Genomic DNA, 27,563 nt, shown 5'->3' with positions numbered 1-27,563 from the left:
TTGGAGACACCAATTTGGCCTCAAGAAAAATGATGGCTATTTTCATTTTTTCTAGTTTTTTTCCCCCCATGACTTTAAAATTCATATATTAATCCTCTCTTGCAATCAAGTTATGAATTCTGCATTAATACAGTGAAAAAAACCAACAACAACAAAAAAAAAACATAATAACGAATGACTTTAACACCAACATCCAAACTATTACTGATTATTTTCCAAAAATGCAATATTACATCAGTTATTGGACATATTGGGTTTTGTCCTTATTGTCCTGTGAGGATATAGGACATGGGAATGTAACATGTATGTCAGCTCTGCAGTGGCCTGTATAAGTGCTGTTTCACCCCGAGTTTGACCCCCGGGCTCGTAGATCAATGGCCTGGGCAACTAAACCCCTCTACCCCCACCCCCCACCTCCCGCTCTCACTCTCTCCCCCCGGCCTTGATCCTCGTTCCTGCCCCGGCCCCCTCTCCCCCCACCTCTCCTTTTCTCTGCTTCTTTCATCCCAGCTTTTCCACTGATCCTGCTCCCGCTCCCCCCCTACCTCTCACCCCTAACCACCACGCGACCTCTCCCTCTCATCTCCTCATCTCCTGTAAAGTGATTCCCTCGTTCGTCTCCCAAAACACCCTCACCCCCGTCTCCTCCGATTCCTTCCATCCCGCTGAACCCTTGCTCTCTCCCTGCCTTCCCCCCACATCTCTTTATCCCCCCTTTCCCATCATCTCCCTCTCTCCTCTCTGATCCATGTCAGTGCAGCCCGGGGGCTCTCCAGGCGCACAGTGGGGGTTACCCCTCCCAAGGATTTTGTTGGTGGCGGTGGGAGAGAAGTGTCTGCAGGGATAAGGTCTAAACAATATTACATTATGAACATCATAATTCAACCCCAGATCTGCATGTTTCTGATTTATCCCCTCTAATCCCTCAATAACTAACCCGTTCCTTCCATTTATATCTTCCTCTGCTTTGCTGCTTCTTTATTTCAAAATGCTGTGAAATAAATTTAAAAAAAAAAAAACACCTCCAGCTCCATTTCTCCTGCTCCACCTCCTCCTCCTGCCTGATTCAGCCTCCACTCAATACAGCAAGTTGTTTACAAATCAGCCGAGTCTGTAAAACACAGCTAAGCTTAAAAAAAAAAGTTCCGGCTCACTTGCTCACAGCTAACCAAAATCCCCGGAGCAACAACAGCAACAACAACAACAAAAAAGTGTGTTCTCAGTGAGAACGAACACAAGGTAAAAACAAAATGTGTTATAAAATAAAACGTATGTGCTCAGGCAATGTGACGTGATGTGACTTGATATGAAATGGTAAAAAAAAAATTGCCCAGCCATCTAAGATGAAAAACATTGACTTGAGGACATAACCAGAAGCACATAATAAGCAGAAGATGAACATGTGCTCTATTGTGCTATATTAATCTAACGCAATGTGATTTCTGATCAGCACTCTTATTAAAAACTGTGGGGAATCTATTTCTCAATCTATTATGCCAGACACTGACTGAGACTGACCATTTGAGACATAACCAGTAAAAAAAAAAAAAAAAAAGAGTGTGTTATAAATAAAAAGCAGCACTGAGGATACTCCAACAACTGAAGTAAGCAGGGTTACGAAACTAAATACAGACCCTTTAGACCTCTTAATGATCACGTTGAATCCCCAGAAAACCCAAAATTAAACATTTGAGTCTTGAAAATGGAGGCAATTCGCTGGTGTTTATATAAAATGTTATGTTTTTGTTTGCACACCGACATGTTCTGCACAGAATACGTGACTCACAGGCAGGTAAATGGGCAGATGTGCGTGAGTAGTATATGTATATATACACACACACCTTGCTAGTGCAAAATCTGCATCAGAAAGTATAAATATAGGACGGTAAACATATTTAACCTCTGCAGTTCTGTTTGTGGACATGGAAGATTTAGATGAGGTTTTTCAAACGTAAAACCAGCATCATATGTGAGAGTCACAGAAATAGAAGTTGAAAGCTGAGCCCTGCAGTCGCTCCCAGTCTTTTTCAAACTGTTAACAAATATGATGTGTTTACTTTTCTTTTAGTATTTTTTGGGGGGCACTTTAAGTCTTTATTAGAGAGAGTGCAGTGGAGAGATGACAGGAAATTAAAGGGAGAGCGATGGGGAACGACGTGCATTAAAAGGACGCAGCGGGAGATGTTGTAGATCATTGGTCAGCGCTTTTAACCCCTTCAGCCGCCAGGGAAAAGTCTAATTATTGTTAATTTAGTTTAAAATTAAAGTGGAATGAAGGGGTGCAGTGGAGAAACGGGAGGTTTCTGAGAAGAACGACGCAATTTTGAAAAAGTGCCAAAAGGCAGACTGGACATTGGAATTATGTATTTTACACAAATAAATCAAACATCCTGAAGCATCTGGTTGAGTTTGGATGGTCGACGCAGGTTCACACAAACAGCGTTACAACAAATTTCATTAGCGAGACTCTGCAGTGAAGCATGTTGTCTAAAAATAATGATACCTGCATGTGACAGCGTAATCATCCCCGCAGAATGATATTAGATCACAGCGGGCACAGTGCAGCGGGAACACACAGATGCCTGGTATTGAATTTAGACCCGAGTCGAGGATGGCAGAGACTGATGAGCTGAATAAACACGGCCAACTTTCCCAGCCTGTGTAATCAAATAATGATGCCACTGCGATATTAGCCGGAGCAGGGGGCGGGTAGGCTACGGTCCGACTCCTCAGTTTGTTAAGGGGACGTTAGATCGGCCTGTTTGTTCTGCTGCTGCTGCTCTGCTGAGGTTTGAGTCGGACTTCAGGGTTTCTGCAAACATGCGTGAGCCGAGGAGAGAAGTTGAGGCGAGGGCAGGGGAAAATAAAAACTTATGTAATAATTTATGAGCATCACAGTCAGCATAATAAGCTTTTTACCTAATGAGGCGACTTCACTCACTCGTAACTCAAATTTGATGAAAGCGTCACCCGCTTCCTCCGCGTGGAGAGCCGAGTCAGAGGGTTTGTGCGCTGCAGTTGACTTTTTTTTTTTTTCCTATTTGAAACATGCACTTTATATATCAGAGGCTTTTACAGATATTAATAACAGTGATTGGGGCTGCAGTAAGAAACTCTCTTGTCAAGACAAATGCTGAGTTTAGTGCAGCGGAGGTGTGGAAGTGCTCTGTGCCAGTGATTTTTCTTTTTCGGAGAGAGATGCTGCTCTGTCATTACGGAAACAATTTCAGCGTTCAGTTTTAAAGATTGAATCCTACTTCCACACAGATCTGTCCAAAAAAAGCATCAAGTGCTCGTTTCACTTCCCATTAAAAGCCGTGGAAAGTTCATTAACATCTGCATTGCAGATTTTAGACACTTTTATCTATTAAAATTAGTTCCACAGAATCAGCAGGAGGCAACAGTGTTTGACTTTGACTGATAGGATGAGGTCAGGACTGACTCCAAATTATCTGCTCACTTTTACATTGTTAGACTGATGCTACTTCGCTGGAAACTTTGTTTTAACCTCACTTAACTGAAAACTTTCTTGCATATGCTGCGATTCGCTTACAAGCAAAGTCCTTGATTTAATTGAACGATGTAATTCTGCCATCGCTTCTCTCATCTACACAGCTCGTCTGTTTGAAACACCCTGTTGGTCCTCCTGCTAATTAATCCGGCTAAATTCTGTATCCACTGTGAAAAGAAATGATTAGAGGGAACTGTGCTGATGCATGTGTGTTGTTTAAGGTCCTGTGGAGACGATGAAATAGGATCTAGTTTGATATAAACCAGTTTGATAAACCATAAACTGTTTCACTATTACAAAAAAGTCATTCTTTTCAGGCTTCCTACTCTACAAATGTCTAAGCATTTGATTGGCCAGTGCAGTGCAGGGCTGGATGACGACATGTCATTGATTTTAAGGCAAACGTTAAGCCGGCTTCACCTTTTTTTTGCCCGACGACCCCATTTCTTCGCCCACTGTGGCTGCACTGCATTGATCTCATTAAAATGTATGAGTGTCTGTGTCTTCACATGGTGCTGTGGTCTGTCTGAACAGGGTTTCACAGTCCACACAGTCCAGAAATATTCATGTTCTGGTCATATAGAAGACAGAGTCCTCGTGTTTTAGAAACGTACACGAGAGCTTTGCTTTATTTTTGGATTTTATCTTCCGTGTACATCTGCTCTGTTCCTCCTCTCTCATGTACCTGTGTGTGCGTTGCCTCTGGTTGAGCGAGGCCGTGCGTCCGGGGCTGTGCTGCTGGCCGTGCTGGCTGCCCAGCCGGGCGGGGCTGGTCATGTAGTCGTTGGGCACTGTGGGCGGCTTCACCGGCTCCAGGGTCTTGTAGGGCGTGTTGCGTCTGCACCAAGATTAGGAAAAAAACAAAAAAAAAACGAATAATGATGAACCGAAGACAAATATTATCATAATTCCCGTGCAAATCCTTCCATCAAAACTGTGAGGCGGTGTTCACTAGAGCGTTGTAAATCCTATCAGCTGGATGCTGCGAGCCAGCGGCTGGATACCAGAGCACCGGTTTACTCTAGGAATTAATATCTGATGAGCGTCGCGGGCTGCTGCTGTGCATCAGATGACGACTGGCTTCATCGGGCCCCGACACCTGTCTCACACCGACAGATAAAAAGTTCCCAGACTTCTCTTTTTCTGTTTTTTTTTTCTGGATCACTTCTCTCTCGCATCAGTTTTGTCTTTTCCAACATTTATCTGAGCCAAACCCACAAAGACCAAACCTTCACCAGCACACCTGAGTTAAAAAATAATGTCCTGCAGCATCCTCAGTGAGCTGTGACTGCTCCATATGTTCTTCTGTGTTGCTCTTCACCCTCGCATTTATTCAGTAAAAGAGCACAAATGTGGAAAAAATAAAAACAATAAATGCATTAATGTAACATGTGCTCACTAATCTCCCCTCACAAGAACCCTGTTTTTTTACTCAGCGTTTTATAATTAGAGGATTAGTTTTTCCTTTCATGCCGACCAAAATGGAAATCTTACCCGAGCGTGCCGCGCCCTGACATGGGAGGGCTCGGCGGCTTCTGCGTCGGCGGATTGGTCCTCGATAGCGTCCCTCCTCTGATTGCCTGATTGTTTCCATGTTGCTGTGGTCGGGGGAAAGATCCTTATTTAACAGACAAATGACTTCAGACACAGAAAGGGGAGGCTGACACGACTCCCCTCCACTAAATTCAAATGTTATAGGCTGCCCAGATGACAACTCTCAAACTTTGCTTGTGTTTAGCTGCTGATTCCAGGTTGTTTCAATGTGTTTTCTTGCAAAAACACAAACGTGAATCTACAAAATAAAACAAATAAGAGGTTTGATGGGACACTGGAGTTACAATTTTGCAAAGTCCAGCCTCCTTGTGCCTCTTAAGAAAATATACGAGCTGTCTGGGAAGCCTATAAAGAGTTTAGATAAACTACAGTACAGAACATCTATGGACAATGACATAACACTTAAATTAAATGACAACATGTAGACGGTTGGGAAATAGACAGGGAGCAATGTTACGGATCCTGAGACTGTGTGTTTTCGGCTAAAAGGGACTACAGGTCTGTTAATGGGAGATGACAACAGGAATCACATTTATTGGGGATTTGCTATGAAAGGGAGTTCGACAAATCTATCAATTATATATCGTAGCAAAATGGGTCACGTGACGAACCAGACTTACCTTGGCTTTTAACCACTTAGTGTGGGCAAAGGGAGAAAAAGAAAGAGACAGAAAAAAGAGGGCATGTCAAATTGGTCATGTCTGAACGGATCAGCAGAAGTCAAAGTACAGGAGAGTAGGAGGAAAATGACTCCTCATTGTATTTACACTGAGTAAACATTTAGCAAGACCTGGGCAGGTCAGCAGTTATACTACCAGAGGGGAAAAAAACAAAAAAGAACCTGTGACTCCTCCTGACTGTTGCTCTGGTCTGTCAGACCTACAGAGCCACACCCAGCCAGCCCAGTGCCACAGTCAGACTGGAGGGAAATCTCTGAGATCTCATGATTTAGAGCTATTATGCACCAGTAAAACCAGTTTTATCTCAACCGTGTGTCTGAGTCTGGCACAAAGGGTAAAACCGCCAATGACAGGCAGAGTCAAATAAGTCGACTGAGCGCACTTTGTGTGTTTTTTTTTTTACATAATCGATTGGACTCAACATAATGTCAAAGATCTCATCTCTGGCAGTGATAAAAAAGCGCCCTGGTCCTTGTGTGGGGGCTGATGTCAAAGAGAATATGGAGCCAACGTAGCAGCGGGGTTGATCTGCAGTTTGACAACTGCAGAGTCAAGTGGCTCATCTATAATGCAGCATCCCCAGTGGCCTTTGCAGAAAGCATTGTAGCATCATCATAAGACCGCAAGAGAAACAGAGAGAGTGAAACCAAAAGGAAAAATCCAAGGCACAGGTCAGTATGAAGTGACCTCACTGCCCCTTTAAAAAAATAAAAATAAAATAAAAAAGCAGAAAACACCTTCAAGTGCTGCCGCAAATGGGAAATTTCACGTTCAGATTTCACTCTCTCCGGGTTATCAGAGCTCGACGAGATTCAATTTACAATCTAGGTCATACTGGAAATGCCAAGTCTTTCTACTACAGCCATGCCTTATCTTCCTGGCAACTGCTGTATCTCTGTGTTTTTTTTCTTCTCTTTTTGCTCCACAAACCAGACTGACAGCGTGGAAACGTTTTAGCAACGTCCGAGCTGAATTATAGACAGCCAGGTCAATTATCAAGTCCAAAAAAGAGCTTAGCGTGTAGAAGTGGGGTGAAAATCTAGAGCGCTGCAGTCTGACTGAGCTGAGCTGGGTGAGTCTGTTGGGTCAAAAGAGACAAACAGTTCCTGAGGTTTAGGTCGTCATCTAGGATACATATCCCAAAAAAAATGAACTTTAAAAAACTAAGACAAACACAAAGTGACAAGCTATTGTGACTGGTGTGACATGTGTCAGCAGTTTATGTGTAGTTTTTATCAAAACGCACAAAACAGGAGTTTAAAGCTTAGACACTGATCTAATGATGTTGGCATAATAATAATTTAACAGATATGTTCATTAATTAGCTAGTTAGAAATTAAAACTATAAAAAAACCTTTTTATATTATTTATCATTGGCTTCTTCATTTAAATGGCCATTAAATGCCTCCCCATTCTTTATGTATTAATTGCTATAAGATAGGTCAACCTACTGAGGTACAAGGGATTAAAAGCAAAAGATGCAACATCCAATGGAGTGATATTGCAATATTAAATACAACACAAACACTTCCTATGAAGTTCAAAGTATTATAACTTTAAGCAAACAGTGTCTTGACATCAAAGGCACATACACAAAAACAGAAAAAGAAGTCATAACTTTGTTGAATCAGGTCAGAAATATATCATAATTCCCCCATCCCCCCCAAAAAATTCTATAAGTAAATCATAAAAGCTCATGACTGAGAGAGGGCAAAATATCCAAGGATTGCAATCTAACTTCAAACACCTGACATCATGGTCTCTGGATTCCTGAAAGCCCAGCTGACTAGATTAAGCATCAGCTGACTGGAAGAATAAATCTCATTTTTTGTATTAATTCTAAAAAGCGACATGTCACTGTCGGTACGACTTGAGAGGAGGGAACACCCTGCTCTGTGAGCTGCGGGAGGTTCCAGATGTGACCCATCTGATTTATTGATATAATGCTGCAGTGTTCAGAGAGGAATCTGATTATCTACTGGATGAATTTCACCTTCTCTTTTCTCTCAGTTCCTCTTTTTTTCCTCCTTTAGCGCTCTGTCAGATCTGAGAACAGCCTCTATTAAATAATGCATACGTAGGCTACATGATGTTTCTTCTCTCTATTACAGCTCACAGTTTGATGTTTAACTATACAAACACTGTGCGAGGCTAGAAAACCAATTCAACATTTAGGCCAACGCAAACAGGCAGTGAGTTTCACAGTTAACTGTGCAGCCAATAGACATGATTTAAACTCCCATTAATGTATTGATTCTGGTCAGTAAGTAAACCATAGCTATAGGTATTCTATACAAGCCAGGCATCTGACAGGGGCCCCTTACAGGATACTATATGATTACTATGAAATATTGATGTTCAGTATTGACTGACTGTGTGGCATGCAAAGCAGAGGAGGTGAGTGATGTAGGACTGCAGCTGTAGTGCATCTGTGTGTTTCCCATTATTCACTAAGTAAATGCAGCATGTCTAAAGACAGTTAAAAGGGGAGAAAATCCACTGAGATTAGGCCCAGAGTGATACCTCATGTTCTTAAAATAGATGCATCAAACAGTCTCAAAACAGCCATGAAGCACAGAGATTTCAGTAAATTGACATTACTGTGCAACCACACTCTTGGTAGCCTAATTTTGAGGAACTTAAATGTGCACAAGGGACTGGGACTGAATTTACCTTTTTTTTTTATTCTGCTATGTTTAAATAACAATTATTAAAATCATATATCTATCCTTGACCTTGGAAATTATTTGACACAATAGTCGTTCTGGAGCTATTAGTCACAGCATATTATCTTCAGCAGCATGTATTTTCATCCTTTGCCATATTATTTATTACTTTTGTTGAACAATTTTTTTAAAGGAAAACCCTTTTAAGAAAACCCTCAAAGTTGTCAGAGAGAAAAAAAGAGTAAAATCCAAAGTTTATAACAACAACTGGGTACATTCATTCTGAAGATAAGGGGACATGATGGAAAGCTCCAGAACAGCTACTAAATGACCCTTGAGGGGAGATTGTTTTTCTAGCATTAACTGTTAACTGATTTAATAAAACACACCCATCTTTGTATGAAATTAATGTTTTCATTGTTCAGAGTTGTATCTGATATCTTGATATCTGATAAAAGCTGGGTGACTGTTAGCTTAGCCTAGCAGCAGGACCAGAGGGGGGAAACAAACCTGCCTACAACCACCTCCACAGCCTTTTTATTTACATGTTGGTTTGTTTAACCAGTCCACACACAACAATTTTTGCTTTTACAGTTAGCTACACGTTTTAACTACCATTTGACGTCTTTGACTATAAAGGCTACTCTATTTCTTAGCAACCAGGAATCGTCTGCAGCCAACTCCCTTACTCCGAGAAAGCACATACGATACAATATATTGATAATTTATCTTTTGGGCACTGTTAGATGAAATGTAGGAACTTTGTAGATATGAGTCTACATCCAGTCTGAAGCTAAAGCTACGCTAACAGCCTAGTTCCAGCTTCTGTTGAGCATAAAAAATGTGTGGTAGGTTAGTGTTTTTCTCATTTCCCTCTTGAAAAGTGAAATGGCACATTTGTGAAAATGTTGAACTTTTGAGAGTTGGATATTGTAGCTATCACATAAAACAAGGTCCTTATAAAGCACATAATGTTCACGCTAATATGTGAAAGCCTGGTCTCTTCGGTGGGAAACGCACCCAATTAAAATGCTTCACTCCACATTAGCCGTCGCACCCTCTCACCATGACGGAAGGGTCTAATATAATTCCCTACACAATAAATTGAGAGTGGCACAATGGCTTTTATCCTGCCTTATCAATGCCTAGTAACACTATGTGACGGTAATGGCGAGGCCTCTAATCCAATCTGTTTGACAGCTGCAATTGATTGGCTGATTGATGGGAGAGAGGAAGCTTGAGGGAGGGGACGGAGATCGCGAAAAATGCCCGCGGCCATCAGGAAATGATGTCATTACCACCACTGTCGGGACGACCCGGTGACCCCTGAAGCGAGAGCTAATGGCAGGCAGGAAGGAAAAACGTCACCCTGGGATCATCAGAGCGTATCACATCACGATCAGCTTCCTTACCGCCTTTCAGATTGTACTGATGTGACAATCAACTGCAAATCTAATTGCAACAACATCGTTCCTCTGCGAAGGGTTAGAGTAAGTCAAGGAGATTACGAGAGCGGTCGGGGCCTAAGTGCCTTTAAAAACGTCTCTCAAAAATGTCTCTCCACTCGCCGTGTTCATGACGCTCTAAGAATAGAGCCGTTTTCTGAAAGCTACATGATGTAATCGCTTTTTTAGTTCATCTCAACCCCCAACCCGTTCCCACCAACCCACGCTGAAACATATTCCTGTAGGGTCAGAAGGGGTGCTTTCTGAAGATGAAAGAGAAAGCACAAGAGATAGAGCATGAGCGAGAGAGCGAGTCAAAGCGGGAGAGAGGAGAGAGAAGGAGGGAGTAGGACTACCTCTGGCGAAAAAGAAGAGGAGGGGGGGGAAGGGAAGTAAATTGGATATAGTGGAACAAGAAAGTGGAAGAAAAAGGGAGCAGAGATGAATTGATGGACTGAGTGAAGACCAGAGAACAGATCATAAACAGGGGAAGTAAAGGAGGAATCTTCTCACCTTAACACCATGGCCGACATCATCCAGTACGGTGTAGTCAATGGGCTTCCTGATGTACCTGACAGGCCGCTCCATATTCGCCGGCGCTATGATCTTATGGGTCCTCGACGTGTTCTTGTTTGTGGTCAGGATCCCGATCTCCCGCCTGGCTACCTTCTCTTTATGGATGTCCACCGTCTGCAAGTGACAGAGTGAAGACAGAAGAAGGGGATGATGATCGATGGCGGATTGGAAACACAGAGGCACACACGGCCCGACGCGGACCTCTGGGGACTACATGAACTCGTCATACAGCAGCTTAAGGAGGTTTAATTAAATCATGAGGTTGTGCTTTTCATCACTGAGCTTAATCTTTTTACAACCTCCAGTGCACACTAATAAAATCGATCGGCACAAAACCAGATGCTGTTAGAATAATGACTGTGGCATGTTCATCTGAAAATGTATGAAATGAGTTTACTGGCCCCAAAATCTATGCAACAAGTCATTAAAATTAAAAAATCAAAAAAGAATAAACAACATAGTAACATAGCAACATATATAACATAGAAAGGTGAATTTGATTTGAAGGAATGTTGACGATCTATTCACAGGGATAAATTTAAGTCCACTCTGTATGCATTCTCACAGATTGCACCTCATGCAATCTTTCATCTTCCTACTGCCAAATGCTAGGGACAAATTCTGATGCATTATTTATGCTTTTGGAGACCAAGAGTGATTTCCTACTGAAATTGCACCACTGTTCATTTAATTACCCAGACCCCTTTATAGGGAGAAAAAAAACAAATGACTTTAAACCCGTTAAGGAAACTTTCAATACAGTTGACTCCAAATGACAGAAATATCAAACTGAATTTAAAAATCCTATTATTCTTATTTTGATCAACTGGGTGATGAATGCCTGCAATCACTCTTTATTCAAAAAGAACTTTGTGATGGCAAGAGTTGAAACTGGAGTCCCACATTTCTCCTAATATGGGTTCAGTCTTTCTTTGTGCACATACAGTAGTGTACATCTACAGTATGTCACACAAATTGTTAGTCTTGATGGATTGCTTTCTTTGGATTTTTTTCTCACAAAATGTTGTTGTAGGTTTCTAATCTTATAAACAAGCAACACAAACACAGATGGATCTCCCTCTGTCCCAAAATGCTGCTCTCTATGGGTACAAGGAATTTCAGTTATTATCATCAGCACCAGCTGTGAAGCAGAGGAGTGAGTAAAGTAAAAAAAAAAACGCATTGTAGAGAGATAGACAGGCTGTACTTTTCTTGTAACTTATTGGCTGATACATATACTATTTCTCATAAGTGACTGAAATGATTAATCAATATCGAAATGGTTGACAGTTAATTTTCTGCCGATCGACTGGTTAATAGACTAATTGTTCCAGCTCTAAAAACGTGATGGTCGATATTTAGGGTCCGTATCGACCTCTGTGGCACAAATCTTCCGCAGGCCGCTGCATTTACCTCCCCGGCTTCACTTTCTCGCCCGCACCCCGGGAGCAGCTGCCCCTTCCTCTGAGAGATGAAAGGCTACTATGTCTGCTGAGGGCCGAGCAGTAAAGTGATGGTCTCTCACAGGGGTGGGGGGCAGGGGGGGAGAGGAGTCAGCGACCAGAGCCAACAGAGGATTCCTTTCATGCCATAGGGATCTGGAGCTGGACTGAGCTCTGTCTCTTTATGGTGCACTGTTCCACTGTATGGCCGACTTAGCCTTCAAGTATCACTCATCCCAGAGTCGAGGGAATGAACAACACTCTGGTTGGCTTATATATCCTCAAGTACAGTGCCGTGCAGGCGACTCTGGACAGCATCAAGGCTAATTTTAAACTATGGTATTAATGAGCTGTACGCCGAGAGCTGACAATTGTCGCATCCGTAAGGAACGACGCAGGGCAGATCTGTACAGGACAAACAATGGGTGTAAAAAAGAGTGGATTGTTCAAAAAATTACAGAAGAAAAGAAAAATCAATATTTCATAACAGGCAAAGTTGCTCATACATAATTGCTCCCACAGAGACTCCCCGTACAAAAGGGAAACATCCGTTCTGTTCCAATGCCCTGTTGTGTCTGTTTGAATTAAGAGGGATGACGGAGCGTTCACTATCGTCATCTCTTTTAACCTGAGCTATGGGCTGCCAGAGCACGGGAGGCTTTTAATATAAAAACCAGAGCTGCAGTGACAATGTCTCCTCTGTGAGGTGAAACAGCCAGCGGACAATATGATATTTCAGAAGCACTTCAAACTGCAGTGTGTAAAAACTCCACCAGGATCGAGTTTTGAGCCAATACAGCTCTACTCCACAGAGATAATACTCAGATTTCCACCCGTCATAAATCATGATCATCTGGAAACAGCTGGGCTAAAATCTAATCAGTCTATTTGGCCTCCATTTGCACGGCGGTGATGGGGTCCAATGATTGGCTATGGACTCAAAGGGGAGGCAGGAGTAGTTAAATCATTTTACGTCTGTTTTTCCCTCAGAAACAAAAAAAGCTTAAAAACTGATTTCACCTCACTACGACTCCACCGTGAGGACTTTTCTGGCTGGAATACAGATCATTGTCAAGTCGTGAGCATGGAACATTGTTTAAAGATATTATGAGGAAGTGGGTGTTTACAGGCGAAAAGAGGAAAAAGTTTCACTACAAACCACAGACAGAAACAACAGAGTCGCTGTTGACTTGCGGTGGCTAAACTGGGGCACAATATCTGGCCTTGGCTGAATGTTGTCTCCTTATCAGAGAACAGCATGTGGACAAACATCATCGCAGCTGGCAAAGGGTGGAAGTGAAACGTTGATGCGGTGTGTGAGCTCATCTCCTTCCTTTATGCCAAGAAGATGGTCCTATTGTTAACAATGCTGGCTGATGTTGGACAAGCATTGACAGAGGGTAGACGTACGACACAACGACCTTCTTCTGCAAGCGTCTGCCCGACGACGGGTCACAGGTCCTGTCAAGGGCGATTCGTTAATCCACCGATCGGTACCCAAACAACATTGAGTGGATCTGACAAAGATACAAAGGTCAGAGAAGAAAAGTTCACTCTGCCTGGATCCCCCTTTGTCTAACACCGTGAAGAACTCCAAAAATTAGCAATAGCTGCTACTTAATACCCCGTCTTCTGCCACTGGCTTTTTAAACCGGCACTAAAAAGGTGTTTATTTGATCCCAATGGTCCGTCCGTTGGGTGGAAAGAGACTGAACTCTGAAAACATCTCTAAGGTGGAGGATTCACATGTGTTTTCAACCACTGTCACCCATATGTTTGAGGTCTGCAGCAGTTTTCCCATCACACTGTGGAGTTTTTGGCTCAGATGTTTTGGCTTCTCTATCGGCTTCAGGCTCTTAGGATTTACAGAACCTCCTCTTCTTGCTTCTTTCTCAAGTTCAGACCTTCTGTTTTCACTCATCGCCTCCATTATCTCCAACTGTTCTCTCCACTCAATTCTTCTTTTGGTTCGTTTTTATTATGGGTTTTCTTTATCACCTCCAATTCCACCCCAATTCTCCCCAAACCCACAGAGGAGTCACCCACCTATATGACTAGACTAAGGATCTAGGTCATACATCGGAGCTGCTGCCAACACCATCATAGTCATTCATGCGCTGTTTCCAGACAGAAAAAAGAAAAACATGTCCAGTCACAGAGATCACCTCGCACTTAGATTTCTTCCCATTTTGGTACACGGGTGAGTCAGAGTAGTGGTTGCCACGATGAGAGATTCTTGTTGTGTTGTTAGTAGCAACAAGTGCCTAAATATTTGTGATTTATTTATTTCCCCTTTAATCCAGATTGTTGCCATTTTGGTTAAGGCTGCACTTTAAAATGTTTGAACTTTAACACCCAGAAATCCAAAGAAGTGAGATCATGTCACTCGGCAAAACACTGACATAGTATTTACCATGCTGGGCAGCCTATGATCGCTTTTTTGGAAAGCAAAGAGGTGATGGCAAATGGTCTAGTGCTGAAAAACACAAGTTCCCTGGACAGTGAGTAGGAGGCAGTCTGTTTTCTCATTTGGTCTCAGGTTTCTATCTGTTACTGCCTGAGTTTCACAGGCAAAGTAGGTGATTCTACACTGTTGGGGGTGGTGCATTCCTCTGCTTAACAATTAAGGACCCTATTATTGTTTGCTTAAAGACTTTGCCAAGTGAAGGATGAAATTTGTCTTGTCTCATTGGAAGAATCATTTCAGTAATGGTGATGTAGACAGAGGGGAGGGGGGCGGCAATGGTTAAAGTGCAGATCTCAAGATTCTTAAATTGGACTCTTTACAATGCACAGTACCCAATGATAACAATGTGCAAATAATGCTCTTGTTGTGGTATTAGGCGTAGTATCTGACAAGGTTACCCTGTTATTGAAGCTCTAGATCATTCTACTTATGTGTTTATATATTTTGATTTTTTCGGGTATTTGATCTGCTGGATTAACCAAACACAAACATTTCTGATTTGTTATGTTTGAAAAGCATCTTGTTGGTTTTCCAGAAATTCTAGATTTATTTTAGATTCAGTGATATAAATGATATGATCCCTTTTTATTTTCATTTACATATTTTCTCATACAGTATGCTGCCTTCTTGTCTAACTTCTTTGTCCTTCTCACTTTATTGCACCATTTCATTAATCAAAATTTAAAACAGATATAACTTTTATACAAGAGATGCAGCTTAATCAATACAATTTCTCATCAATTACTCATTTATATACTTTTTATTAAGATGCGTGAGAGCAGTAAAAGACAAGACGTCTCAGACAAGTACACCTTCATAACTGCTGTTTAATACTCCTAACTGCTTTGCACTCTGAAGAAAAGTCTTATTGTCCTCCGTCATCTCAAGTGCCCTATTTAATGACCTCTATTGTGCATTGTCGTGTATGCGTTTGGGATGCCTCATGCTCTTGACAAAAGTCTGCTTGACTAAAAGCTCAGACAATACATTAGGTTTGAGTGTCTCTGCTTTGAATGGGGTTTCTTGCATGTTTTTAGACAGGGGGTTGAGGGTTATGACTGGGTTTCCCTGTGCAGTGACCCTCTTTAGACACTCTCCCTCCAACTGATTTACACTGCTCAGACAAGGGGTGGGGGTGCACGACTGCTGAGGGGGCAAACAGGTCACACGTTGACAGAGTATGTCAACACAACATCATCAACAATCCCACCGTCTAATCAAATGACCAGGCATCAAAATTTGAAACCTTGCCCAAAACGTAACTGCAATACAAATGTCCGACCGGAGAGACGTGTGCTGTTTCGGAGAGTGAGGTAAGTAAGTGACTGAAAAGAAGCAAGACTTTGATATGGAGACAGCTGGTTTCACTTCAGAACATTGTGTAGAGAGGGGAGAAACAGCCTTTTCAGCACTCTGGCAGACTGGACGCTGGATGATATCCTCCATAAAATGCTAGCTTCGCACAAACAAACACAAAAAGCTGCACAGCACGTAGGGAAGGCATAGTAAGGGTTGAACTGGGTGCACACACACACACCCAGCATGAGGGGAAAAAAACTATTACTAGACAAACACACCCTACATACCATGGTGTCTCTGTGCATGTGTGGCAAGCCAGACCAGACAAATGTGCCAATGCTTAATGATAGAGCTCTACTGTACATGATTACAAGACTTCAGCAAAAATGTTTCTGCGTAGTGGCAGAGAGACGTCTTTATCGTGCTCCTCTTGGAGATGCCACACTGAAAAGTGCTCATTTCACATTGTATGCTGTCCAGGAACATTAAAGATCTGGACTCTATTTTTACTCTCATGTAGTATCACAAACTAGATCTACAACGTGATTGGGCAGCACGACGTGGCGGAGGGTCTTATTAAAGATAAGCTCGTCTTTACCGCCATCCAGGAATTGGACATCCTTGTTCCGTGGGATTACGAGGAGATAATAACTATGAAGCACATGTCTGTTAAACACATTTGAACCTTGGGATTACTATGCAATCTATCACAATACTCCTAGAGCTGCTAACAGGTGAAGACGGCCTGATGAGGACACACAGATCTCTTCTTAAAAAGATTTTTGTGCTCAAACTGTTGCCCACATTCATTCACTTTTACCCCTGGGAGTGGATTTGAACAATATGTGATGCTCATTGTGTTCCAGCAGTTGTTTTATGATCAAGTGCTGCAAGTGCTGAAGTGTGCTTTTCTCTGCTGCACCCACTTTATGTCAGCCTTCCTGGTCTGCCTCCACTAGCTACTACTACTGTTAGTTATCCTGAAATATCTTTGTCCAGAAACCTCAGCCCTCTGTGGGATCTGGGAGCATGGGCCCATAATATACTGTAACAGTTGACATGTGATCACTAAGCTGTATCATCAAGACATCTTGTGGCTTTGTTGCATCATTGTGTATTTAGGCTTTTTTAATGATGGGAAAATGGGCATCTCTTGTCTGTGGTTGCTGTGGGTTTTGTCTTTTAATTGACGCCAAGAAGTGATACATCATGGTAGTTGGCCATTTCATGGACGTTTTGTTGGGTTGTTGTCTTTACGGCCAGAACGTCCATACCCGAAATTGTCCTTTATAGCATTCAGAGCAGTGGTCCGCACCTCTGACTGGTGACCTTTTAAAGGTTGGGTTCATGATCCTATTCTGGAGCATTTTTTAATAAATTGTTTGAAATCCTCTTCACACTTCGATTGCAACATAAAGGTGGAGGCGTGGCTTCAGAGAGAAGTCTGAAGAATGGGGCTGGGACTTTTGTCTTTATGCATTTTCAAAATGTGGCCTGCTAGAGCCGTTTTCCCAGAATCTCCAACCCTACCTTTAAATTACAGCAGTATAGTTTTGATATCCCATTTGAATAGGGCTTGTTATTGACCTTAAATCTCAAATGATTACACTTCAGTTTTTGCACTTATTTGACTAGAGAGCTTTATACAAGCTGCTAGTGGATTTCATTGGACAGCTCTGCCTGTCCAACAAAATACTAGTAACATACAAGCTTTTCCCCCCTCATTTCCATTCTTTGTGTTAACAAGTTGATGGCTGTTGTCTCATATTTGACAGACAGAGAGGAGTGGTATCAATTTTCTCAGCTAATAACTAGCTAGAAGGGGGAAAAACTACTTATGTTATGTTATGTTATCTTATGTATCTCCTGACCCCTGTTTTTCTTTGTGAAGGCTACAGATCATCATCAAGATAGTTTCATTTTAATGAAGCATATGACAAACATACTGTATAGTATACGGTATGTTATCACATTACATTCTAGTTCTGATTCTGTTTTTTTTTAATGTTCTTACTGATACAAGAAAAAGTTAGATAATTAGTTTTAAAAAAGGAACATTTTACCCTATTTATATTATAATTTAAGATGTTCTTTTGTCTTTGCTGTCAAACATCTCATGACCCCTTAGGTTGATCTTGTGACCCACTGGGAGGCCCTGAGACCCGGAGACGCCACAGCCCCAGGGCACCTTGCTGTGGATGTGGACAAACAAACACAAAACGTCCTGTCACACGTCTCCTTAAAGCCTCTCAGCTGCTTTAGCCGCTCGCTCCGACCGTGTCCGGCCCTAATGTGTAGGAGCGGCGCAATCCAACCGACTCCGCTCTGAGCCAAAACGGCTGTCGAAACAGAGCAAATGCCTCGGCCTATGGTGTGTTTCTCAGCGTGATTACAGCCAGCAACATCTGAGGCCCGTCATCTGTGGAGTCAAACAGTTGTCCAGAAAGGCCCTTCAGTGGGGCTGTTAGTGCAACACAGAGCATGTCGGAGCTTCCATCGGCAGCTCGCAGCCAAAATGGGAGGTCAAACGCCCCGTGGGGAGTTCTCAGTTTGGCAGCTTCTTTTTAAACATCCCTCAAAAACCGGATTCCTCTGGTAAATCTAACAACCCATGTGTGGCGTGGTGGAGCCAGAAGTGGAGGTTTGTGAGGACTGAAGAGTGAAACCCTGGAAAGATCGGCTGGCTCTCCCCCGCTCTCCCAGCGGAGAATAAAGAGAAACACTATCAAACGCAGCGAGGACGGGGCGCGCCAAGGTCGACGCTGTGTTTGCTAACACGGCACATATGGAAACAGCTCGGCCGACGTTTTACCAATCCGACTCTGGGCTGGGGCCAAAGCGGTGGGAGGAGATTTAGAACAATGGAGATAACAAACAGCAAAATCTGAAAGTAAGTAATTCCTCATCTGCCGTGTTTTCACGGAGCTGTCAAATCACTCTTAAACGAGGAGCATCTGCAGAACAGAGGTGGATTGATTGGGTGAAATTGCAGAGGGATGTTAAGTGGGAAAGATGATGATGATGATGACGCTTTGCAGTGGGAAGGGATGGGAGAGGGAAGTTAAGGCCATGCAGAGCAGAGGAGCTGATGATTCACTGAATAACATCAGTCACCAGTCATTCCACATCATCACTCACTCCAATTTACGCTCCATTCATGCGCCGCCGAGTCATTATGAACTTGTGTGCGCTGCCATGCTTGATATTCAAGGTGTTACAGTGAGAAAAAGCAGAAAATGCAGCAACAGTCTCATGAGGTGATCACTCAAATGAAGATTGACCAGTTTTGAGAATTGATTAATTGCTATAACAATCTATTTAGTAAAACAGACAGACACTGAGTCTGTTTTCAGCTTTTTCGTTTTTCAGTCTGTTTTTAGCTTTTTCGTTCTTGTGTCTTGTGCCGTTGAGAACCACCTTAAAGGGATAGTTCACCCAAAATTCAAATTTCTCATTTTCTACTCACCCTCATGTCGACTAAGGGTTGGGAGAAGTTTCAGAGCCACCCGTGCCTTTTTGGAGTTACAGGGGGGATCCACGCAGCATTGCATTGCCATATGATGGTGGCGATTGGGGCTCATTTTTCTTTGTGCAAAAAGACACACCAAAAAACATCCAAATACCTCCATAGTGCTCGTCTGTTGTATTGAAGCCCCGACATGAGAAATTGTTCTGAAAAAAATTAAATAAGTCTGAGCTGTGTGGAGGTATTTGGATGTTTTTTGGAGTGTCTTTTTGCACGAAGAAAAATGAGCCCCGTTCGCCACCGTCATTTTTGAAATTTGAATTTTGGGTGAACTATCCCTTTAATCACAATTTATGGATTTTTTTTTTGATAATCAACAGATTATTAATCAGTAAAGAAAATGATCATTTTGCTGCAGTTGTAAGAGGCAGCATTTAGGTTTTTGTTGCTCAGCTCCGAAAGCAGGATGGTGATATAACAGCAAGGAGCTGAGAGTGTTGTTGATTGAAGCTGAACTGTTGTACTTTGCCAGGTGCTGAGTGTTCTGCTTTACACAACTCATTTGATGAGTGGAAAAGAGAGAGAGAGAAAAAAAAAAACCTGCCAAATTTTAATATCGCCAATCTCCCCCCTACTGATTCTCATCAGCTGCTCAGGGATGAGAACGGTGTCACCAAAATAACAAGATGATTCAGCTGCAACAACCAAAAACTATTCATTTTAAATGCACCAAGAACAGTTCAGACACAGATGCAACTATTTTCCATTCCATATGTGGCATATCCATATATCACAGTGTTCCTATATAAATTACAATAAATCTATGGTGTTGAATCCTTTACCCTAATACAGTTCTTTCTAATAGCTTTTTATTGGTAATAGAAGAGTTTGGAAATCCTTGAATTTGAGCTGAAGCAATGAATTATTCCAAATCTGCAATATTGATCACAAAAGTCATTTTTTTAAATTTAAAATGCCAAATATTTGCTAGAACTTTGCAGCGGGAGGTCACTGTTGCAAAATGCACAAGAGGGAAACAGTAGATGACAAAATAATGACTATAAACCACCAGATGCAGTTGTGTGAGAAAGTCATAGATCACTGGATTTCAAAAAAATGTTCCCAGACTCTCTGAATCCCAAACCCACCGCCTTAAACCTTTAAACACCCACTGTCTAGAAGCAGCAGACCACACAAAAAGTTATGGCCACAAAGACACAGACGAGTCGCTATAATCCAATGAAAAAAAGAAAGAAGCATGAAGAATGAGTGTAAATATCCAATGGTGAAAAGAAATATATAACACACGAAAAAACAGACTAAGAGACTTCCCTGCCTGGAAATCAGAAATGTCAGAGCCGGGCAAGAGGGAGAGACCACCAGGGGAGGCAGGAGAGAGAGAGCAAAACACACAGGCAAGCAGTGGGATCAGCAGGAAACACAAGGAGAGCACACACACACACACACACACACATTCAGACACACACACAGAGCTACAAGGCTTCATTTCCTGTTTGGATGAGTGCCATACTTACTCAACGGGAGGTCAAAAAGCCGCCACTGCAGCACACAGATGCAACTCTAGACAGTCACTGCATGAGCATTGTGTTTTTTTTTTTTCTTTTATCACATTGCAACACACACACACACACACACACACACACACACCAAGGCTTTAGAGAGTAATGGCATGCAACTGTACATCCAAGAAATGAAGACTGGAATGAAAAACGAAATAGAAGAGAGGTCGACCACAGAGCGCTGCTTCAAACACAAACAGAGGGCCGACTCATGTGATCAGATAAGAATATTGTGTAACTGTAGTAAGTGAAGCGCACAGCTGTGGGAACAAACCGGGAGTGTACGGTAGATGTGTGTGTGTGTGTGTGTGTGTGTGTGTCAGCTGGCTTCCGTCCTGTTGTTGTTGTGCAGCTTCATCATTGTGGTCACTGGGTTCAGGCAACACGCTGACCAACGCCACATCTGACATCACTGTGAACAAAGCTGCACTGACTGAAAAAAAAAAAAAAAAAAAAAAAATCCTCCATCTTTGTTTCATCACATCACCATCAACTTGTCTTCCAGATGTGCGCATTCAAAATTTCCACCTGATCAATTGGTAATAAATGAACAATTTGTGCTGCAACACTTGTGTCATTTTTCCATTTCATTTCTAACGCAGTCTACCGACGCCGCGTCATCACATTCGACTTTGAAGTTCCACCGAACAGTTCCCCGCAGTTGTTGCATTAAAAGTGACTCAGCATTTCCTCCCCATGACACGCTGAAAAATTGGATTATTATTAGCAAGTGATCAAAGAACAATTTCAAAGAATTCAGTCACAATCTAAATACAAAGAGCGAGAGACGTCATACACACAAACAAAAAGACATGAACAAAACATAAAAGGAAGTTTTCATTTATAGCCCAGTGTGTGCATAGGCGTTGCAGAGTGTGAATGCATCTCTGGCTATTTTCAGGTCACACGTCGCATCTTTGTTTCATTTCTGTGTGCCACAGGGGCAGTAGTGTATGAGCACTGTGTCAAGTGTGAATCCTAATATTAGCTTCATTGGTAACACTTTATTTGAAGGTCTCATCATAATACTGACATGACACTGTTATAAGAGTGACATGTCACAGTCATGAACATGTCATAAACATTATGTCAATGCCATAACGTTTTTATTAAAGACCCCCTAAACCAAAAATGCCCTTTTTGAAATTATTAACATGTCAATTTAGTGCGTGGGCTCTGCTACAAGGCATTTCAGGAGCAAAATTGCTAATCCACGCCATAACTGAGCATTTTAGACTTGAAAATGCAGTTTCAAAACCAGAGTCTGAAAAAAGTGGATTACATTTTTCAAATTGGTGTCAGTTTTCATGCGTCACGAAACTAGCAACCAATCCCGTTGAATTTGTTTTGCATGTCAGTTGTTATGATCTACTTACACAGCTAGATGTTCAAGCATGTTATCATTAGTTGCAGTGGCCCAGAGGTTTAGTCGCCGCCTTGAATACAGGAGACCAAGGTTCAACCCCCAGTGCAGACCTTGAGTTTTGACATCACTTCTCCGTTTCCCCTGCCCCGTTAACGCGCATTGGCGTTACTTAGCAACACGGTGGCGGTGGGCGGGCGCGAGTCATGACGCATTTGCATCTCATGAATATTCATAGAATCTGGATTTTTCAATGAGGGAGAAATAGTAGACGTGTTCTTAGCCTATTTGGGAGCTTTTTTTAAACAACTTTTTTGTGGGAAAGCAAAAAAATAGCCATAGCAGAGCAATTTTACAAATTTTAAAATGCCTCTTTAGGGGTACTTTAAGTGTCATTCATTTAACCCTAACCCTAACCTAATGAAACCCTAACCCTAACCCTACAAACCCAGGTGTTATGACATTGACATAATGTTTATGACATGTTCATGACAGTGTCATGTCACTCTTATGACGAGACCTTCAAGTAAAGTGTTACTGCTTCATTTATGACCATTTGTTTACATTCACATGATGTGTCCTGAACTGAACCTGTCATGTTATTTGCTAACCCTTGTTTTATTTCTGCTTTAGTCATAAAACCTCACTTATAAAGGTTATAAATACAGCTGTAAAGTGGTCTCCCCGTTATGAGTCGAACAGTGACTGGTGTTGTGAACCATAATGAGCTGTGAGCTGAATGTATTTCTGTATTAAGACACTTGTCCTCCTCCCACTTGTTCTTAACTACTTTCAGTTTCACTCTGTTTGTCTATTAAAGTCTGTTTTGCTTTTACTCAACCATCTCATGATGTCCCCTCAACAAAGAAGCCACAGGCTCCAAAACTAAGACCGTCTCAGGTGAGTCATGCAAAGTTTACTTGTTGCCATGACAACAGTGGGAAAAATTTCTGAATTGGGCCTTCGTGCAAATTCTTTTTTTTTTACGAGGTGCAGATCACATTTGAAGAAGAAGAGGGGTCGCTGGAACTTCAGCTCTGTGTCAGAGTGGGGATTAAACTCATCATCAGGACACAGGAGAACATCAGCCACACACACACAGACACACACACGCTATTCTCCCTCTCTTCGCTCTCTATTCGGGGTATCACAGAGAGCTCCTCAATGCCAGGCATTTTCTTCCGCCGGTCAGACAAAGCGCTCCCTGTTCGCAGCCGCTTAGCAGCCACTTCACACGCAGCACAAGGTGGAAGCCCCGCGAGCTGCTCTATTCCTCCGTCAGCCCTCCTCCTCCTCCTCCACGCCACACAGAGACCCCGGGGTTGTGAATGACAACAACGGCGGTGGCGGTGGTGAGGGGGGATGACACGCAAACAAACACCTGACAGAACGCGTGCACGCAAACCGACTACACACACGGACACACATGCACAGAGGCATTCACACAAAATGTTTGGCTCCTGAGGCTGCAGCAAGACCCCGACGTCCACTGCATGTCAATAAGCTTCAGGTGAAGACACAGGAAACCTCAAAAACACAGCAAACACAGGTCAGAATGAGGTTTCGGGATAAACACTTGTGATTTGAAATCTGCAGAGTCTTAATAAGAAACTCTGCTATTAGCCTACTAAATTTAAATTGCTTAATCCCTAAAATAATTCAAATGAAACAGGATAAATCCAGAGTGGCATGAATTATTGACAGGAACATTGGCTAAATTGTGTTTATTTGTTGCCAATTACAACTTTGTTTGAATTCCAGTTGCAAAAATAAAGCAACAGAGAGAGGGAGAGCGAGAGAGGAATCCTCATTGGTTAAGGTGGTCACATCTGGAGATGCAGCTGTGATGAGAGGTTGCAAGCCGTCAAGTCAATTGCCCGAAAACTTAATCTACCACAGTTTTTAAAGTCAGTTAATTATCATGCCAAACTGCACCGGTTAAATGAAGTGATTTTTTTCCCTCTCATTTTCTCTCTTCCACGACTGCAATTTAAATATTGCACTTTGCACTGTTGGCAATTTAAAATGTCACTTTGGGCTCTTAGAGAAGATTTTATGAGCTAAATGATTAAGAAAAAAAAAGAAGAAGAAAATAAACACCAGTGCCAGCCCTGCCGTTAAAACGCTCTTAAACAGTAAACAGCCCGAAATATTCCTGAGCCAAACGTTGCGTTGCATGTGTTCCCTGTTGGCTCCCTGAACAATGGCCAGTGCCCGATGTGGGCCTCGCCTCCCAGCTAAACACAAGACAAGACATGTTGCATGACAGTGCAACATCCTACAATGCACTTGGCACCCGGCTCAGAGGGATGCATCAGCTCCAGCCGGGGTGAAACGCCACCACCGAGCAGACACGCCCTGACCAGAGTCAAGCCCCACGGAGCTGTGGGCAGACCGGAGGAAACGGCCCTGACGCCAGGCAGCGTCTCACCACACACACACACACATATACACACACTAACTGACACATTAATGTAAGAGAGCTGCATCCTGAGGCATCTCAAGCTTCAAGTTTGGAAACTGAAGAAAGGGAGTCCAGAGATGTAAAAGCATTAAAAAACAGCCGGTGAATTCTCCCGAGTGTTTGTTCATACTGGGGAGAGAATTTATCATATTTTGAAACGGCACCTGAGAAACCTTCTTTCCTTTCCTCTCTGCTGTAAAAACAACATCAACCCTACGAGGTACAGGTATTTCCTCTCCATTACCCATTCAGCAGAATGCAACACCGGCCTCCAGGGCCAACGCTAACCTCATATCCATGAGCAGCGAGGGCAACATAATAATAATGACCCCCCCCCCCCCCCCCCCCCCCCTTTGGACAGGACAGCAGAGAGCAATAAAACACACCCACACGGCCTGCCACAGCTGACAAGCCTGCCTCTTTATTATTAAAACAGAGATGCGCTTCATTACGGCAAACACATTAGGACATTATCTATTAAAAAAAAAAAAGAAAGAAAGAAAGACAAGACAGAGATGAAGATGTTATGAATGATTCTGAATCTTCAAATTAAAAAGATGAGCAACGTCTTGTTTCTATACATACAACTTTTATCAGCTCAAGATGACTTTGTCTTTTTTTTTTTTTAAACGTTTCTTTTTCGTGACCCGCCGGCTGACCCGCCGTGACACGACCTAGTTCAACGTCGCCATGGTTACGCCGAGTACACAAGCATTGGCTTAAATATAGCGTAGGAAGTATGGAATTTCCCAGGCACAAGACGGGAGCCGGTGACGAGCGTTTCGCCAGAGAAACACAAGTCAGACAATCCTCGGCTGAAGAAGCAGCGGAGGGAGTTCACATTCGCTGATCTAAGGCACCATGTCTAACTGTCTTTCATATGCTCCTCCGATGTGGCCCAGGGGGTTGTCATGGTGACTGAGGCAGGTGGTGGCGTCATGGTGACCTTGGTATCGCCCTGAATGTTATTTGTCAGGATATTGACTCAAAACCTCGAGGAGTGTAAATATGCCTTTTTTTGGTTCTCTCCCTGGCCTTTCTTTGCTTGTCATGATCCATCTTCTATTTCTTTTCTTCCCTCTCTCTCTCTCTCTCTGATTCGCTGGGTCTCTCTCCATCTCTCCCTCTCTCTCTCTCCCTTTCAAGCCCTCAAGTCTCACAAGTCCTGTTTTCCTCCATTAGTCTGAAAATCTGACCTTCAGTGTAGCCTGAAAGAATTTCTGGCACTCTTACTGAAGCTCTGTCAGAGGGAAAACACAAGATAGAGGACGTGGGAAAGACAAAACCAAAAAAGAAACTGCTACTTTTCATTCCCCGCCCCACCCCAACCCGTTACACCTTACGGCATGGTTATCAATGACGATCCTCGCGCGCGTCAAGTCGTTCTGCACGTTTAGGATCAATCACGAAGTGTCGCGTTTGTGATCCAGCTTTGGTGAATGCCTCCCCGGTCTAATCTACGAGATGCCACATGGCTGGTGCTCTTTGTTTGATTTGTCTGAGCTCTTAATGCCTTCATTGGATGAGCGGCTGGATTTACCTGCACATGGCAGAGGCCTCATGCTATAGAGAGGAAAAGGTTAGGAAGTCCGATTTATTCTACAATGTAATGATTATTGTAACACCTTGAGGTTACAGAAATGACGCCTATCTCTATAATGCATTATAACCAGACTTATGAGTTATAATGCAGTTATAATATAGTTATAAACATTCATAAATGATCATAATACTTTATAACAATGATTATCGATGTGTTATGCTTATTGTTATAAAGCCTTATGATAATTTATGAGTGTTTATAATGATAGTTATACTTGTTTATAAGCCAATTATAACACATTATAACTATATTTACAATGCATTATCAATGTGGGCATTGTCAGGGAGTTACTAACAATATAACGTATTATAATACTTAACCTTATAAGTCATGATAAAATGCTTTATAGTGTGTTATGATTATTGTTATAAAGTATTATGATCATTTATGAGTGTTTATAACTATAGTTATACAGTGTTATACGGTAACTGCATTATAACTCATTATAAGTATGGTTATAATGCGTTATATAGATAGGCATCAAATAAAGTGTTACCAGAAATACTGATAATGGGTTAATGGAGAAAAAAAACATGAAATAGAAAATGCATGGTACTGACTGAGAAAACAGCAGCACACTAATAATTGATGGTTTAATGTGTTCACAGACTGTGGTGAATATAGATGTTTTACAGTGCGTTTATGTGCCTCAGAAGACGACAAGAGCACAAAAGAAAGACATACAGAACAGCGCTCATCATTCAGCCAAACACACAGCCAGTCAAAGACACTTGCACAAGACTGATACACGAATAAAAGGAACCATGGATACTACAGAGGGCCTCGTACTGTGTTTCAAAATAACCAAGTCAGTGTGAAAGTGAGAGGAGAAGTGGGAAATGTGGGGCACCATTCTTCACAGCTGTACGGTCTGTGGTTTATGGGTGTGTGCGTGCGTGTGTGTGTGTTTCTGACCTGGGAGATGTGGTTGATGGAGGACTCCATGCGCCGCAGCTGTGAAGCCTGGATGTCCAGCAGCTGCAGTACATTGTTGGCTAAGGCATTGATCTGGTAGGCTACGCTGGCCAGGGACTGGGTGGTGTAGGCTTTGGTCTCCTCCAGAGCTTTCCTCTTGTCCTGGGCCTGTGCACGAAAAAGGGATTAGAGAGGGGAAGAGGAGAAGAGAAGAAGGGAAAAAAACGCATGAAAAAACGATTGAGGAGGAACCCAGTTACTGTTAATATCACATGACATTTGGATCCATCGTCAAGCTGCGTATCCAGGTCAGGGTTGTGGTGAATTCGGGCCAATAGAGCAAGAAAGACACCCATAGCTGCCCCCCACCGACTCTCATTCCCCCTGGTACCATGCTCTCTCTGGAGGGATTTTATGATGTAACATATCCTGCAGCAGCCATATTGGAGGCTGTGAAGACAGTGTATGAACAACTGACTACCTTGAAACCCCACAACTTGGACCTAAGTACAAAATGCACCGTTTGAGTTCA

General features: G+C 42.5%; 1 protein-coding gene across 4 annotated transcripts in view; it reads right to left on the bottom strand.

The window, feature by feature from the left end:
• Positions 1 to 27,563, bottom strand: part of abi1a (abl-interactor 1a) — a 53,245-nt gene that overhangs the window by 11,996 nt on the left and 13,686 nt on the right. For all 4 annotated transcript variants that reach the window (XM_083995542.1, XM_083995543.1, XM_083995545.1 and 1 more), the window contains exons 2-5: positions 27,032 to 27,199; positions 10,370 to 10,546; positions 5,006 to 5,109; positions 4,197 to 4,349 (exon numbers count right to left, since the gene is read on the bottom strand). In XM_083995542.1, the coding sequence (XP_083851668.1) occupies positions 4,197 to 4,349; positions 5,006 to 5,109; positions 10,370 to 10,546; positions 27,032 to 27,199 (602 nt within the window). The remainder of the gene's footprint in view (positions 1 to 4,196; positions 4,350 to 5,005; positions 5,110 to 10,369; positions 10,547 to 27,031; positions 27,200 to 27,563) is intronic.

Source organism: Trachurus trachurus (genome assembly GCF_905171665.1).
Source record: "Trachurus trachurus genome assembly, chromosome: 20".
Lineage (NCBI taxonomy): Eukaryota > Metazoa > Chordata > Actinopteri > Carangiformes > Carangidae > Trachurus > Trachurus trachurus.
The sequence above is the reverse complement of the archived record's forward strand: the minus strand, read 5'-3'. Positions and strand labels throughout refer to the sequence as shown.